Here is an 18,343-nt window from a genome sequence, read left to right on the forward strand (position 1 = left end):
TGGACAGATTTAATCTACAGGAAATTTCATAAGCATTAGTCATATCACAACATGCATGCATATATATATATATATATATATATATATATATATATATATATATATATATATATATATATATCTTAACATATCTTATAAATATTATTCAACATTTTATATACAGGGTTTTCACATATATGACCCTGAACCACAAAACCAGTCATAAGGGACAGTTTATGAAATTGAGATTTATAAATGCTGAATAAACAAGCTTTCAATTGATGTATGGTTTGTTAGGACAGAACAATATTTGTCTGAGATACAACTATTTGAAAATCTTGAATCTGAGGGTTCAAAAAAATCTAAATATTGAGAAAATCGCCTTTAAAGTTGTCCAAATGAAGTTCTTAGCAATGCATAATACTAATCAAAAATTAAGTTTTGATATATTTACAGTAGGAAATTTACAAAATATCTTCATGGAACACGATCTTTACCTAATATCCCGATGATTTTTGGTATAAAGGAAAAAATTGATACAATGTATTTTTGGCTACTGCTACAAATACACCTGTGCTACTTAAGACTGGTTTTGTGGTCCAGGTCACATATTTATAAGATTCTCTTCACACTGATCCTCATGTTTCGGATCATAATGATAGCTGGTAATTTCCCCTGGTGTTAGTTTTGGTTGACACACTGTTTGTTGTCCCTGTTTTGCATGAGTTTGGCGTTGCTAGCCAAATGGTGTCTGGTTCTTTCTGAGAAGTACTGTAATGATGTCACATTTTCCAGTGGATGAGTGACTGATGCTGTTTTGCTTGTGCAAACTTTGGTGTGAACCAAACAGGAAATTGCAAACGCACGTACAACAGTGATGTAAATCTGGCTATGTGAGGAATGAAACGATGAGTGATCAGTGCACACTACATTTGCTTTTCAGTCAGGAAGAAAAGAGTAGCCTAGAGAATGTAAAAAAATATTTTTAGGTTCTTTGTAATTAATCAGAACAGTTATACCAGCTTTCGTTATATTCTCACATAGTAAAAACACATTGTGGAGCAAAGAGGATAGTGACAAGGCGGTATAGTGACAGAGCAGGTTACTTTTGGTATGAAACAAAGTCTCAGCTGTCAAATTTTAAAAAAAATTTAAGGGGAGACACTGCAGGCAAAAACACCTGTCAAGTTTGAGATTTTGGGCTTTTTGGTGTTTCATAAAGTGTTTTTTCATATTAGTGGGAAGAAAACACCCAAAAGACACTGTTAAGTGTTTCTTTTATAGCACTTTATCTATTTGTGTCACTAGATTTCAATTACAATCCATATTTTTAAAGGCTGTTTTCTCAAAATGAGTTTTTCCCCTTACACTGAGCCATAAATCTCCACTTCAGTAGCACTTACACACACCAAACTTTGCATTTTTATTCTTGTCTATATTCTGAAGGGTTTTACAGAGGGATTTGTTCATATATAATTTGCTTGATTTTATACGACATTTTATTCCCCAAAAAATGGTAAAAAATAAAATAAAAAATAGTTTTCTGTCTGTTTTAAGTTTTTTCTGAATTATGGAGTGACAAAATGACATACACAAAATCCCCTCTTTAAAAACATTTGACTCTAATATGTCAAAAAAATTAAACAAGAATTTTGAAACTCAAAATTGACTTCATCCAGTGTTTAGATTTTTGTACTAGAAATGTATGCAAATTAGCACATATTTAATTAAATAATGTATCATTTTCATATTTAAACTTAACATTTTAGAAAACTTGTAATACAAAAAATGTTTGCAATTATCAATGTAATCAATTAACTGGGTAAGTAAGGTGGGTCCTTAATGTGTCGTGACAGATCGCTGTAGCACTTTAGTTAAAGCGGTACGGTCCTCTTTACTAGTTATAGCACAAAATAAACATAAATAAATATCAGATACACACCATTTTTCAAGTTCAAGTCAACCAATGTTAATCTACTCTCCTGTCTGGTTTGATTGTTGGACAAAATGGCAGATTTTGCATTATAATTGGTCAGATCACCTGTCAATCAAACTCACACAAATTAAGTAGAAATATTTTGATGTTATCACTGTTACATTTTAAATTCTATCAATGCAAGTCGAGAGGACTTACCAACTAAATAAAATCTAAAGAAAAAAAAAACTTTTTTTATTTCTTTTAAAAGATGCAGGCCTTTTTATAAATGCTTTGTGTTTTTGCATATTCACGTTGGAGGAAAAAAAAAGGAATGAATGATACAAAAAATATTTAAAGTTCTAAAGATGGCGGCGCGATCGGACGCAGCGGCTACTCTGGGTCCTAAAAACTGTGTTTTTATGTCTGTTAGTCTCGTCTCCTCGTCTTTAGAGAGTCTCTAAGCTATATATAGGTTTAAAATTGCTCTTCTAGTGTTGTATGCTTATATTTGTTTATTTATGTAGCACCGTGGTCCTGCGAGACACGACATTTCGTTCCACTGTATGTCCACACATGAAGCGGAATGACAATAAAGCTCGACTTGACTTGACTAAATGGAATTTATTTGTTGATTGACAGCTAGTGGTTGAAAGTGATACTGCAGTCTAAATTTGAAATATTGGAGAGAGCATTGTTTCTCCCACCCCTTCTTCTCAGACTTGACGCTCACATGGGTTGCCAGATTGAGGATGAGCCATACTGTAAGTTGTTTAGTTGATATCCATTGCTGCGTCCCAATTCGCATACTATCCGTCCTAAATAGTATTCGAAAATAGAATTAGTATGTCCCAAATCGTAGTATGTTCAAAAAAGTATTCCAAAGATTCCCGGATGGTCTACTACTTGACTTCAGAATTCGAAGTGCGGATCAACGCACACTCTAACGGCTAATATTGCCCACAACACATTGCGCGGTGAACGAGGATTCGATTAGAACTACAAACACGCATAAAAAGTGTTAAAAAACTACAAACATGGAGGATATGCGCGACCAACGGACAGGTAGAGAAAGGGGTTTGAGTGATAAATAATCAGTGTGTAACCTGATAAAAAATATATTTTTTAAATGTTATCCTCGTTATATTTCATGTGCAGCAACATTATGAACTTTTATAAAGATAGGTTTGGTCATTAACGTTTAAATGCATAATTATGCAAACATGAGCAGAGTTCTTGGCATGAAAGACTCCTGAAAGAACGTGCCTCTTCATTTCTCTCTGTTACCATAGGAAATTAAATTAAACGAAATGTAGATAATGTTAACTGTGATGATTGACAGGGCAGTTTAAACAGTGACAGGATTCAGGTAACTAAGCAACAGAGCGTCCGTTAAAAAAGCAGTTATGACGAAGTAGTATGTCCCAAAGTTCGCCTACTATTCTGCTACATACTCAAAAGTATGTACTTTTTCTTCACAAAAAGAGTACATACTTTTAGGGCGTAGTATAAGTAGGCGAATTGGGACGCAGCACATGTTTTTGTTATTGTATCTGACCCAATTCCCACTGCCACATTTGACAGTAGACAAAATCATGGCCATAGCCAGCTATGAGGTCACCAAGATCTGGACCTCGGTTAATTTTTTATATTTGAAAATAAAAACTTGTTCTCTGAGTGACTAATTATCTGTTTGTCTACATATATAATTGTATTTAGACAGTTTGCAAGAACGTTTAGCATCTTTAGTATGAAAATGATCTCTGGAAGACGATGACGGACATGGTTGACAGATCTTCACAACAAAACCCGCCCAATTGCTACTCAAAACTATCCTGCATTTTAGAGAATAAAATACATGTTTTTTGGAGTTTTTTGTGGCCGAATGAAAAACATGAAAACATGAAAAACAACTCGCGGCAAAAGGGTTAAAATAACCAAATTCCACAGACTTGGCAACACTGATTGCGGAGTAAACGAAAGTTGAGAGAGTGACCTGTGTTGCCAGATTTTGCTATTTAAGCGTTTTTGGACGTGACTTTTCCACTTAATTTGACACATTAGAAAGTTAGAAAAGCTGGAAGTTGCAATTTATGGTTAGCGATATGTTTATTTTATATTATTTGCAAAAGATTTGATCTAATTTTCCATTTTTATTGGTTTTCATAGCAATATCTGAAAACACTGCATCACACTTAAACTGACAATAATCAAATAAGCCTACAGACAGGTTGTTGCTGACAGTAAACAACATTCGGCAAGGCAAACATTGCCTGGGACATTGCGTTTGCCTGGGACAAAGTACATGTACAAATAAATGAAGTGGTTAAATTAAGATTAAATGTAAATATATATACACAGTTGAGGTCAAAAGTTTACACCCCCCTTTTCAGAATCTGCAAAATAAGTTAATAAAAAATGCCTGTAATTGTTTATTTAGTACTGACCTGAATAAGATATTTAACGTAAAAGATGTTTACATATAGTCCACACGAGAAAATAATGGTTGAATTTATAAAAATGACCCCGTTCAAAAGTTTACGTACGCTTGATTCTTACTGTATTGTTACCTGAATGATCAACAGCTGTTTTTTTTTTTTTAGTGATGTTGTTTATGAGTCTCTTGTTTGTCCTGAACAGTTAAACTGCCCGCTGTTCTTCTGAAAGATCCTTTAGGTCCCACAACCCTGGTGAAAAAAACAGCTAAAACCAGCCTAGGCTGGTTGGCTGGTTTTAGCTGGTCATAGCTGGAAGGGAAGCTGGTTTTAGAGGGGTTTTGGCCACTTTTCCAGCCTGGCAGGCTGGTCAGGTTGGGAAACCACCAACTAAAACCAGCCTGACCAACCTGACCAGGCTGGGAGACCAGCTAAAACCAGCTACTTCCAGCTTAAACCAGCTAAGCCTATAGGCTGGTATTAGATGTTTTTTTCAGCAGGGACATTTTTTGGTTTTCCAGCATTTGTGTGTATTTGAACCCTTTCCAACAATGACTGTATGATTTTTAGACCCATCTTTTCACACTAAGGACAACTAAGAGACTCATATGCAACTATTACAGAAAGTTTGAATGCTCACTGATGCTTCAGAAGGAAAAACAATGCATTAAGAATGAAAACTTATGAACAGAATGAAGATGTGTACATTTTTCTTATTTTGCCTAAATCTCATATTTTTTTTCAATTAGTACTGCCCTTCAGAGGCTACAGAAGAAACTTACATTTATGTTTTCCAGAAGACAAAATAAGTTAAATTCACCCTGATCTTCAAATTCCAAAAGTTTTCAACCCCTGGCTCTTAATGCATCGTGTTTCCTTCTGGAGCACCAGTGAGTGTTTGAACCTTCTGTAATAGTTGCATATGAGTCCCTCGGTTGTCCTCAGTGTGAAAAAGATGGATCTCAAAATCATGCAGTCATTGTTGGAAAGCTTTCATATACACAAAAAAAAAATGCTGGAAAACCAAAGAATTTGTGGGATCTGAAAGATTTTTCTGAAGAACAAGCATATGTAAACTATTGAACAGGGTCGTTTTCATAAATTTAATTATTATGGACTATATGTAAACATCTTTTATGTGAAATATCTTATTCAGGTCAGTACTAAATAAACAATAACATGCATTTTGTATGATCCCACTTATTTTGCTAAAATAATTAACATTTTGTAGACTCTGAAAGGGAGGTGTAAACTTTTGTGTGTGTGATTGACTGTAATGTGTCTGTCAGTGCGTTTAGCTCCTCAGGATGTACAGCTTTATGGGAGGGGGCTTGTTCTGTGCCATTGTGGGCAACATCTTGCTGGTGGTCTCAACAGCGACGGACTACTGGATGCAGTACAGACTGTCCGGCAGCTTCGCTCACCAGGGCCTGTGGAGATACTGCATGTCGGGCAAATGCTACACACAGACTGACAGCATCGGTGAGTTGTTTTCTTTTCTCACAAAAAAGTATTTTTTTAAATAAAATTATTAATTATTAATTAAAAATTAAACCACTGAACATGGTAGGACCCTTGCTGTATATGGAGGGTCAAAGAGCTCTTGGATATCATCAAAAATATCTTTATCTTTATTTTTGTGGTATTACGGGTTTGGAACAACATGAGTAATTAACGACAGAATTTTCATTTTTGGGTGAACAGCCCTTTTATTATTTCACTGACGCACCACTCTCTCATTGGTCAGAAAAACACATAGTCCCATCCTGAATTTTTCATAGTTTAAACACTTTTTTCTTCAAAATTTGACATTTAATTCAATATGTTACTTGCTCTTCATGGGTGAAAATTGTTAACATTTAGATTCTAACATTAGGACCTAATAACATTATATTTTAGTCTTATTTTGCTGCACATTAATTCAACATTCTCAGACCTTTTAAAGGATTAGTTCACTTCCAGAACAAAAACTGACATGTAATGTACTCACCCCACTGTCATCCAAGATGTTCATGCCTTTCTTTCTTCAGTCGTAAAGAAATTATGTTTTTTGAGGAAAACAAAAATGCAATTAAATTAAATAGAAAACTTTCAAATATTTTTTGGGAAAAGGAACAACAATTTAAAGCAGTATTACACTTATTGGTTTTACGCTTAAACCCTTTTTCGTCTTTAACCCATATCCAGGATGTGTTATGCACATTTTCTTAACAATATCCATGAATTAGCCAGAAAAAAAAGTTTAATATTTAGAATATTTTGGTAAAGTTTCCAACATTTTGGCTGTTATTTTCCATTTCTGGGACTTTATTGACACTTTATTTTATACAACATGCTTATTCTGACTTGTACATATTAAAATATATAAAAGAATAAGGGAGCATATTAAATTTTATTGTGTTTTAAATAAGTAAAAAATTCATACTGACAAGTGGGCAAAACCTAGGATAGTGGCAAATTTTACAAATGTAGAATTACAACTGGTGGTGAAAGTACTTAATCTTTAATGTCATAAATTGATTTTTGTTTTAAATAAGCCTGACAAGATTGTTACACCGAATGACATTTTAGTGGGTGTTTTCTTTAAATTAGGGAAAAAATTCTATGTATTTTTTTGCTCAGAAAAACAAAAACAAAAATACAATTAAATTAAACAGAAAACAATTTTATATTTTTTTGGAAAAACAACAAAGATTTAAAGCAGTATTACACTTATTGTTTTATGCTTAAACCCTTTTTTGTCTTTGACCCATATCCATGATGTGTTATGAACATGCCAGAAAAAAAAAGTTTAATATTTTGAATATTTTAGTAAAATTTCCAACATTTTAGCTGCTATTTTCCATTTCTGTGACTTCACTGAGACTTTATTTCAAACAACATGCTTATTCTGACTTGTACATATTAAAATATATAAAAGAATAAGGGAGCATATTCCATTTTACTGTTTTAAATGAGTAAAAAATTCTTACTGACAAATGGCCAAAACCTAGGATAAGTTTATAAAATAAATTTTAAAAATGTAGAATTACAACTAATTAGTATTTGGGGTGAAAGTAATTCATTTTTTAATATGTCTTACATTGATTTTTGTTTTAAATAAGCCTGACAAGATTGTTACACTGAATGACATTTTAGTGGGTGTCTTCTGTAAATTAGGGGAAAAAAATTTAAATATATTTTTTGCTCAGAAAAACAAAAACAAAAAATTAAATTAAACAGAAAACTTTTTTATATTTTTTTGGAAAAACAACAGTTTAAAGCAGTATTACGCTTATTGTTTTTATGCTTAAACCCTTCATATTCATAATGTGTTATGCACATTTTCTTAACAATATCTATAAACTAGCCAAAAATAAAAAGTTGAATATTTAGAATATTTTGGTAAAATTTCCAATGTTTCGGCTGTTAATTTGTCATTTCTGTGACTTTATTGAGAATTTATTCATTTTTATTGACATTTTTAAAAATGGCTCTTTTAATTTAGGGTTTCCATGATGGCGGAGAAATAAACACACAAAAATGTGCTATTTTTAATATAAATGATAATCTATATTTGTATAATTTAATGAATTTAATATAATTTTTCTTCATAGCAAAACTAAAGAAAATGTACAAAAATTGGACTAAAAGAACTAAGACAATCACTGTAAAACACACACACACACACACACACACACACACACACACACACACACACACACTGTAAAAAGTTTTCACCAGTTTCCACTTAAAAACTTCAGTTTAGCAGCTGCCTTAAAATTTTAAGTTAAATCAACTTAAGTCATTTCAACTCACAAGTTAAATCAACTAATTTTTATTGTAATAAGTTAAAATGACTTGTAGTTTTAAGCTGATTTAACTTAAAATTTTAAGGCAGCTGCTGAACTTTTTTTTACAGTGCAATTTGTTGAGTAAACGTAAAATAATTTGTTACCCTGCTGCCTTAAATTTTAAGTTGAATCAATTCAAATATCTAAGTTGTCACTTAGTATTTTAAGTTGACTAAACATTTTTTTAATTGACTGAACTTAAAATGATAAGTCAGCCAGGTAACAAATTATTTTAGGTTGATTCAACAAATTGTTTTCTACAGTGTTATTATTCCACCTTTTAACCATTGAGGCTGCAGTGAACAGTGAGCGGGGATTACAAAACCAGTCATACGGGTTTCAAAGAGATCTGAAAGCTGAATAAATAAACTTTCCATCGATATATCGTTTGTTAGCATAGGACAGTATTTGGCTGAGATACTGAGAACTATTTGAAAATCTAGAATCTGAGGGTGCCAAAAAAATCTAAATATTGAGAAAATCGCCTTAAAAATTTATTTTTGATATATTTACGGTAGGAAATGTACAAAATATCTTCATGGAACATGATCTTTACTTAATATCCAAATGATTTTTGTCCTAAAAGAAAAAACGATAACTTTGCCCCACACAATGTTTTGTTGTGCTATTGTATATCTGTGCTACTTATGATTGGTTTTGTAGTCCTGATGTGTCTTGGTTCTGTCTTTGTCTTTCATTTTAGCTTACTGGAACGCAACCCGGGCCTTCATGATCCTCTCAGCGATGTCGTGTTTTGCGGGAATCATTGCAGGCATCCTCTCCTTCGCTCACTTCTCCGCCTTTGAGCGCTTCAACCGTTCCTTCGCTGCAGGGATCATGTTTTTTATCTCCAGTAAGTCTTTCCTTTTCAGACGTTTATGCAGGTCAATAATAACCACAAGAAGTCATCTAAACTACTAATTTATGTCTCCTCCAGCGCTGTTTGTTCTGCTCGCTATGGCCATCTACACAGGAGTGACGGTGAACTTCCTCGGGAAGCGTTTCGGCGACTGGCGTTTCTCGTGGTCCTACATTCTGGGCTGGGTCGCTCTGCTCATGACCTTTTTTGCAGGTCAGTAAAAATGAATCTTTTGGTTTTTTTGACGTCTAACATGTCTTGTTGAACTCATGGAGCATTTGTGTTTTGTTTTTTTGCAGGTATATTTTACATGTGTGCCTACAGGATGCATGAATGCCGTCGAGTGGCCGGCTCTCGCTAAAATGCAGGAGGAACTCAAGTTCTCAAGAAACTCATACACCCAAATATATATATATATATATATACAGGTGTTTGGTTATCTGATCCCACTTAAAAAGGACCAACATAAGTTGGATAAAAGATAAAATACACCATGTTCTGACTTAGGTCTGCAGGTTTTCCCACTGGATTTCTTTAGGCTCTAAGCCAACAGATGCATATTTAAGATTAAAAATAAATCACTCAATTCTGAATAAATATGAATCAATGTTCATGCACAGAGAGACAAAATCTCAAATAAAATCTTGGACTGTTCTCATCATTCAATGTCCTTCTGTTTATTTACTGACTGGTGTAAACTAGTGAACATTTTGGCTGTTAATTTGACATTTCTATGACTAAATTAAGGTTCAATGACAGATAAAAATGTTAAATTCCCGGATATTGTTAGGTTATTAGTTATTTAAACAATTTCAAATATTTAGAATATTCAGAATATTTAAATGAAACTAAAATTTTCACTGTTATTTTTATTTTTTCTATAACTATTTTTAATAGAAAATATTAAAATTGAAAATCTGTATTAATATTATTATTCCATATTTTTATATTAATATTATTGTTTTATTTTTTATTTCATTTTTAATTTTTGAATTTTCATTTGTATATATTTGTATATATATTAATTTCTGTTACTTTAAGATTTATCAATTTCAACTATGTTTTAAAATGTCCTGATATATTATATGATATATTAATATTATTATTTCATGTTTTTGTATTAATATTATTGTTTAATTTTTTTATTTAATTTTAAATTTTTGTAATAATAATTGTAGATTAATTTTAAAATTCCTTGATATATTCGGTGAAATCCTCAACATTTTGGCTTTTAATTTGACATTTCAATTACTTTAAGATTTATTTCAATTATGTCTTAAAATTCCCTGATAAAGTATATATTAATATTATTATTCCAAGTTTTTATGTTAATATTATTTTTTATTTTATTTAGAATTTTCATTTGTAATAATTATTGTAGATTATTTTTTTAATTCCTTGATATGTTCAGTGAAATTCTCAACATTTTGGCTTTTAATTTGACATTTCTATTACTTTAAGATGTATCAGTTTCAATGATGTTTTAAATTTCCTAATATATTAAGATATATAATATCCATAAACTGACCAGGAAAAAGTTTAATATTAAGAATAATTTTGTAAAACTCAACATTTTCACTATTAATTTAGAAATATACAGTAAAAAATATATTTTTAACAGAAAAACTGTATTAATATTATTATTCTATTTTGTTATATATTTTGTTATATATATTTTTCTTAAACTCTCAACATTCAGGCTTAAAATGACAGTTTAAAAATAAATTCCAAAACCACCACAGAAAATGGTTGAATATTCAGAATATTTTAATAAAACTTTTTAATCAGCAAATCAGAATGATTTCCGAAGGATCATGTGACACTGAAGACTGGAGTAATGATGCTGAAAATTCAGCTTTGCATCACAGAAATAAATTACATTTCAAAATATATTTAAACATAAAACAGTTGTTTTAAATTATAATAATATTTAACATTTTTACAATATGTTTGAACAAACATACAAAAAAGCAACTTTATTTAAAAACATTCAAATTCTTAACAAACCCAAACTTAAGTGCTATGAAAAATAACTATGCAAAATGTATCAATCCTTAAATAATGAGATCTTGCAATTTGTATGAAGTCGTGACATACACAACCAGTCAAAAGTTTTTGAACAGTAAGATTTTTAATGTTTTTTAAAGACAAAACCTAAATTTATTTGATCCAAAGTACAGCAAAAACTGTAAAATTGTGAAATATTTTTACTATTTAAAATAACTGCTTTCCATTTCAATGTAATTTATCAATGTTTTCCGAATGATTTCCGAAGGACCATGTGACACTGAAGACAGGACTAATGATGCTGAAAAAATTCACCTTTGCATCACAGAAATAAATTACATTTCAAAATACATTCAAATAGAAATCTGTTATTTTAAATAGTAAAAATATTTCACAATTAAAAAAAAAAATTGCAGGCTTGGTAAGCAAAAGATAAAAACATAAAAAATCTTACCATCCAAAAAATTCTGACCGATGTTTAAATGCAAAATCATTTCATTTTACCACAATCTCAAATTTAGTTTCACCCTTCTGAGTCTTCTTCTGTCTAACACACCATCTCTTAAGTAAAGAAATGATTTTGCTTTCACGGAAAGTGGAAGAGGAGAAGTAAAACACAAATGGATCCAAACAGGTGTTGAGGGTGCTGGGCAGGAGTGTATAGTACCTCCAAGACGGGCTGTTGTTGATCCTAAAACCCACCAGATGGGACAAATTATAAGGTAAAAAACAGAGTAAAAAAATGGTGAGCGTGCACAACGCCATACCAATGGCCCTTTGCTTCTTCTCTTTAGTTATATGAGGCCTGCTATACAGAATGTAGATGCAGTTGATATAGCAGAAGATACAAACTAAGAGCGGTAGCATGTATATGACCACAAAAAACTCAAGTCTCACTGGTAACAAGATCCTCTTTTGCTTCTCAGTGAAGTTTTCATAGCAGACCTCTTTGGGAACGGTGGCGTTCGGATCTGGCATGTGGACAATGATGAATACGATGCTGCAATGGGTCGCGCTGACCAGCCAGATGATGACGCTTCCTGCTGCGGCGTAGAGCGGTTTACGCAAAAGTCTGTATTTGAAAGGAAACGCCAGCCCTAGGTAGCGGTCAATGGCTATAGCCATGAGCAGCAGGGAGCTGGTGTAAATGGTGGTGAAAAAGAAATAGGACGCAATGGAGCACAGGGTCTGGGATAAGTGCCATTTCATCCCAGCGGCGGCTTCGTACATCTTCAAGGGCAGGAAGAGCAGGAAGATCAAGTCGGAAGCCGTCAGGTTGAAGAGCAGGATGTCATTGGGACTGGGTTTGTCACACAGTTTCTTAAAGAACGTGCAAATGGCCAGCAGATTGGCAGGAAGGCCGATCAGAAACGTCAGGATGTAGACGGATAAAATCACCCAGTGGTTTATCATTATTATTTTGCACAGGAATGGATTCTGAAAAACAGAGATTGAGATTTATCTGACAACTTATATGATACTTTCATAATTGATTTAGCCAGCACTAGAACAGCTATAGTGGCTTACTAATGTATTTTGACATGCACTTAAAATATCTGAAACAATGACTTGCATGCACTGATCGTGCACAGGAAGTTGCATATATATATATATATATATATATATATATATATATATATATATTCAATGCAACATCCAATGTGTGATCAGCACACTTTTTTCTAAAAATATCTGAACATGAAAGTCACACTTACAAATGTCTTAAAAGGCATTGTATTAAAAATAAAAACAAGTTGCATGGTTTGATTTTATTTTATATTTTCTTTTGTCTTATTTTATTTAATTTTGTTTTATTATTTTACTTTTTTACTTTTTCAATGCAACATCCTGCCCTTTTTTTTTCTAAAAAAAAAAGGATCACTAATTAATTAACAGCCATAATACCCTGAAAATATATTTGAACATAGAAGTCACACTTACAAATGTCTTAAGAGGCATTGTATTAAATAACAAAATCAAGTGGCATGGTTTTATTTTATTATTTACTGATTTGCCAGCACTAAAACAGCTATAGCGGCTTGCATATGTATTTTGACATGCAAGTTACATTTAAAATGTCTAAAACAATGACTTGCATGCACTGATCGTGCACCAGAAGTTGCATTGGAAAACATAAAACAAAATAATACATTAAAAAATAAATAAACTATGTTTTTGTTTTCTAATATATTTTCCTTCCATCCTTGCTTCATTTATTCATGTATTTATTTTTTTTACTTTTTTTAATGCAACTTCCTTTTTTAAAAAGTAGCACTAATGAACAGCCCTAATGCCGTAAAAATATATTTTGACATAAAAGTCATTAAATATATATTATTTCCTTTTCAATGCAACATCCTATGCATGATCAGTACACTTTTTTCTAAAAATATCTAAATATGAAAGTCACACTTACAAATGTCACAAATTAATTAATAGCCATAATACCATGAAAATATATTTGAACATGGAAGATTATATTTAATTTTTATTTAATTTTATCTTCTAAAAAAATTAACCCTAATTAATTTACAGCCATAATACCCTGAAAATATATTTTATTGCTTTACTTTTTTCATTTTTTAATGCAACATCCTGTGCATGATCACCCTTTACAAAATTACAAAGTAAAAATTAAAAAACGAAATAGTTAACACTAATATATAATATAATATATTTGAACATTGAAGTCACACTTACAAATGTCTTAAAAGGCATTGTATTAGATAACAAAACCAGGTGGCTTGGTTTATTTTACTTTATTTATAGTATATTTTTTATTTTATTTTATATATATTATTATTTTATTTTATATTATATTATTTTATTTTATATAATCATCAGTGCACGTTTTATTCAGGTTATTTTATTCAGATTTTTTAATGTGACTTAAGTATTCAAATACTTTTTAAGACTAATGTATATTTATTTAAATAGATTGTCGTTTCGACATAAGGGAAATGACTTAAGTCACTAATATGAAAACTGCCTTAACTTACCACAAACGTCTGTGTGCTTCCCTGGATCTTCTAAGATTTAGTCTGATTCGGTTGTTTCCCCTGCCTGAAATAGCAGATAGCCATTGAGCACAGTCCATTGAATATGATGTTGAAGAGATTCTTATGTAAATACTGTAAGGATACGTGACTGTTAGACACAGCTAAAGTTTAACTAAAATGCAAAACTCCTATTGCATCTGAATTCGGGAAGAGTGTATCTCAATTCGAAGGAGTGCAAACAATATGCAAACCTCAGTGTAAACAAACATCAAAATACATGTTTACACACTTACACTGCTTTCGACAAAAACATGTAACGTTATAAAACAGCTACAATGTATGATAGCCTATTAAGTTTTTAATTTTGACATGAAACATTTATTTTTTTTTATGTCAAACTTTTAAAACTGACCGTATAGCCTATAAATAGGCCTAGCCTAAATAATTATTTTAGTCTTACCGTTTTGATAACAGAAATACAGCGGCTTTTTTTTACAGCTACGAAGAAGGATGACAGAAAAGTTATCTAGTAAGCTATGTCTAAGTTTATGTCTCATCTCTCACCACTGACGTGTGTACATCCGTTTATGAACTCTTTCTGAACGTTTAACTTCTTGCACCTAAATGATGCTATCAGGAGGAAAGGGGTTTTCCATGTAAACTGTTATTATTATTTTTTCCATGTAACCACATTTTCAATATTCAGATTGCGTTTAGTGCACCTTTAGTTGTGGTTTTAATCACATTAATCAGTATTTTAACTGTCAGAAAATCAGTCAAATTAGATATCTTTTTTTTGTGATGTGTGTATAATATTTCCAAATCTCTCTTACAGATTCGTAATGCGGCTAAAGTTATGACCAAACCTATCATTATAAAAGTTCATGATAAACATTTTTTATCAGGGTCACACGTTGATTGTTTATCACTCAAACCCCTTTCTCTACCTGTCCGTTGGTCGCGCATATCCTCCATGTTTGTAGTTTTTATGCGTGTTTGTAGTTCTAATCGAATCCTCGTTCACCGCGCAATGTGTTGTGGCAATTATATTAGCCGTTAATGACCAAACCTATCCTTATAAAAGTTCATGACGTTGATGCACATGAAATATAACGCGGATAACATTAAATAAACATTATTTATGGTTACACGGTGATTATTTATCACTCAAACCCCTTTCTCTACCTGTCCGTTGGTCGTGCATATCCTCCATGTTTGTAGTTTTTGAACACTTTTTTTAATGCGTGTTTGTAGTTCTAATCGAATCCTCGTTTACCGCGCAAATATTAGCCATTATTCCATAGTCTTTGATACTAATGCTGTGTCCCAATTCGCATACTATGCGTCCTAAATAGTATTCGAAAATAAAATTAGTATGTCCCAAATCGTAGTATGTTTAAAAAAGTATTCCAAAGATTCCCGGATGATCCACTACTTAACTTCAGAATTCGAAGTGCGGATCAACGCTATTTAGGACGCACTCTAACGGTTTATATCGCCCTAGAACTACAAACACGCATAAAAAGTGTTCAAAAACTACAAATATGGCGGATATGCGCGACCAACGGACAGGTAGAGAAAGGTGTTTGAGTGATAAATGTGTAACCTGATAAAAAATATATTTTTAATGTTATCCGCGTTATATTTCATGTGCAGCAACATTATGAACTTTTATAATGATAGATTTGGTCATTAACCTTTTAATGTATCATTATGCAAACACAAGAGCGGAGTTATCGGCATGAACCGCATAGCATGAACGACTTGTGAAAGAAAGTGCCTCTTTATTTCTCTCTAGGAATTTTCGAATACTATTTAGGACTGATAGAATGCGAATTGGGGCGCAGCATCGCTGACTCCAGATCAGTGGAAAAAAGAGAAACTCGAGCTCATCCTGGAGCGTTTGGTTATGTGTCGCTATAGTTACCGCAGACGCCTCAACATCGCGTCATCTGATTGGTTGCTGTTTGTTTTCACATTTCTGATTCGAGCTTGTTTGTGTTGTCCTCTCAAAAATATATGACGACCTTCAAGTATGCGATTCAACTTGGGATATTCTCGATCCACACAGGTGAGAAAAAACATCCTGCAGGATATAAGACCTTAAATTTCGTTCATACAGTCAGTGGCCTCAAAAAAGTATTACCTCAGTCTGTATGTCACTACGTTTGATGAAATATAAACGCTTCTGGCATTTATTTTAACTAGTGACACTTTCCAAACGAAATATTTTACAAAAAATATACATATTTTTGTTGGTATTTATGTTATAAAATCAATAGAAACGCTGTTTCCAGTCAATAGTTAATGAAATGAGCTCCACCTGTGTGAACTTGAGGAGAACTGACTTCAAACATCCACTAAAAATCACCAAAACACCAGATTATTCATGGATAGATGTCTCTATCTTCATTTCTAGGATGATTGGTACATTAATACAAATAGAAATGTATAATGTTGTATTTTTTATTTTTGTACAAAAATATCACATTCATGTAAAGAAATGGGCTAAAGCTAAGCCAAATTATGAACATTTTATTAAAGAAATTAAACAATATGGTACTAATTTGCAAAATATTAGAAACAGAAAAGCTAAAAAGACCGATGAAGCACTGTCACTTTCATTTGGTTAATTGAATGTTTTAATTTTTCTTTCATCCCTGGCATAAATCCTTGTTTTTCTCTCTCTTTATAACCTTTTTCTATTTCTTCTATTACTGTTGTGAAATGTATGTATTTGTAATAATATGTACATAATTGCATAAAAACACCAGATTATTCAAAGACATTGAGAAAATATGATTTTAAGTGTTCAGATGTATGTGAAAACAACAGTTCACCCAAAAATTATTTTCTCAGACTCATGTCATTCCAAACTTGTATGCATTTTTTTTTATTATTATTATTTGCATGTCACTTGTTTGTATAAAAAAAACTTTAAATGAAGGTGAATATGATAAGATATTTAACTAATAGATCACCACACTTCCACAACTGATGTTAAGCTTTCTATTAAGCTTAACTAAACTCTGTTCTGTTTAAATATGAAAATGATGCATTATCTAATTAAATTTGCACTAATGTCTACACTACCAGTCAAAAGATTTTTAATGTTTTTAAAAGAAGTCTCTTCTGCTCACCAAACCTGCATTTATTTAATCCAAAGTACAGGAAAATCAGTACAATTTTGAAAAAATTTACTATTCAAAATAACTGTTTTCTATTTCCATATATTTTAAAATGTAATTTATTTCTGTTATTTCAAAGCTGGATTTTTAGCATCATTACTCCAGTCACATGATCCTTCAGAAATAATTCTAATATTCTGATTTGCTGCTCAAAAAACATTTATTATTATTATGTTGAAACAGCTGAGTAGAATTTTTTCAGGTTTCTTTGATAAATAGAAAGTTTAGAAGAACAGTATTTATCTGAAAATAGAAATATTTTGTCACATTATACATGTCTTTATCATCACTTTTGATCAATTTAAAGCATCTTTGCTAAATACACTGACTCCGAGCTTTTGAATAGTATAGTGTATAATGATACAAAAAATGTTTTTATGTTGTTTTTTTTTTCAGATAAATACTGATCTTTGTATCTCGTCATTTATCACAGAATCCTGAAAATAATGTACTCAACTGTTTTAAATACTGATAATAATAAATGTTTCTTGAGCAGCGAATCAGCATATTAGAATGATTTCTGAGGGATCATGTGACACTAAAGACTGGAGTAATGATGCTGAAAATTTAGATTTGATCACAGGAGTAAATTGCATAAAAATATTCAAATAGAAAGCAGTTATTTTAAATAGTAAAAATATTTGACAATATTACGGCTTTTGCTGTATTGTTGAGCAGAAGAGAATTCTTTAAAAACATTCCAAAAAATCTTACTGTTCAAAAACTTTTGACTGGTAGTGTATATGTATGTAGATGTACATTTGCATTATGTTTTTAAAAATGAAATGTTGTTCTCCTCTGTAATAACCTTAACCTTCAGAATGTAAATAGGAATAAAACTATGAGTTTGGCATATGTAAGTGCTGATGAAGTGGAGAAAAAAACTGAAAAATATGTATTGGAATTGGAATCTACAGATGTGAACAGATAAGTGCTATAAAATGCAATGAAAATGTATTTTGGATGTTTTCTTTCCACTTGTTTGGAACAACATGTTATGAAAAGCTAAATAGTCTAAAATCTCAAAATTTACCAGTGCATAAAAATATTTTGGTCTGTAGTTTCTTGCTTTAAGTATTTGTCATCTTTCTGACCTGCAGACATGAGAGTAAAGAAGATAGTGTCAAC

The 18,343-nt window shown here is 31.6% G+C and overlaps 2 protein-coding genes across 3 annotated transcripts; one reads left to right on the plus strand and one right to left on the minus strand.

The window, feature by feature from the left end:
- The first annotated feature begins 5,621 nt into the window (after positions 1–5,621).
- On the plus strand, positions 5,622–9,658 carry LOC141343062 (lens fiber membrane intrinsic protein-like). 2 transcript variants are annotated; one of them, XM_073847656.1, is made up of 4 exons: positions 5,622–5,811; positions 8,866–9,015; positions 9,100–9,234; positions 9,321–9,658. In XM_073847656.1, exons 1-4 carry the CDS (start codon positions 5,637–5,639, stop codon positions 9,380–9,382), a joined length of 522 nt encoding a protein of 173 aa, XP_073703757.1. In that variant the 5' UTR covers positions 5,622–5,636; the 3' UTR covers positions 9,383–9,658. The 2 variants fall into 2 exon arrangements, with proteins under 2 accessions (XP_073703757.1, XP_073703758.1); XM_073847657.1 differs by having other exon boundaries at positions 9,100–9,224; positions 9,310–9,658.
- A 1,865-nt stretch (positions 9,659–11,523) lies between these two features.
- Positions 11,524–12,441, minus strand: LOC141343378 (free fatty acid receptor 2-like). Its single transcript, XM_073847983.1, has one exon. The coding sequence runs from the start codon at positions 12,439–12,441 to the stop codon at positions 11,524–11,526; it is 918 nt and encodes a 305-aa protein (XP_073704084.1).
- Positions 12,442–18,343: the final 5,902 nt, after the last annotated feature.

The sequence above is a fragment of the Garra rufa genome, chromosome 9, assembly GCF_049309525.1.
Source record: "Garra rufa chromosome 9, GarRuf1.0, whole genome shotgun sequence".
Classification (NCBI taxonomy): Eukaryota; Metazoa; Chordata; class Actinopteri; order Cypriniformes; family Cyprinidae; genus Garra; species Garra rufa.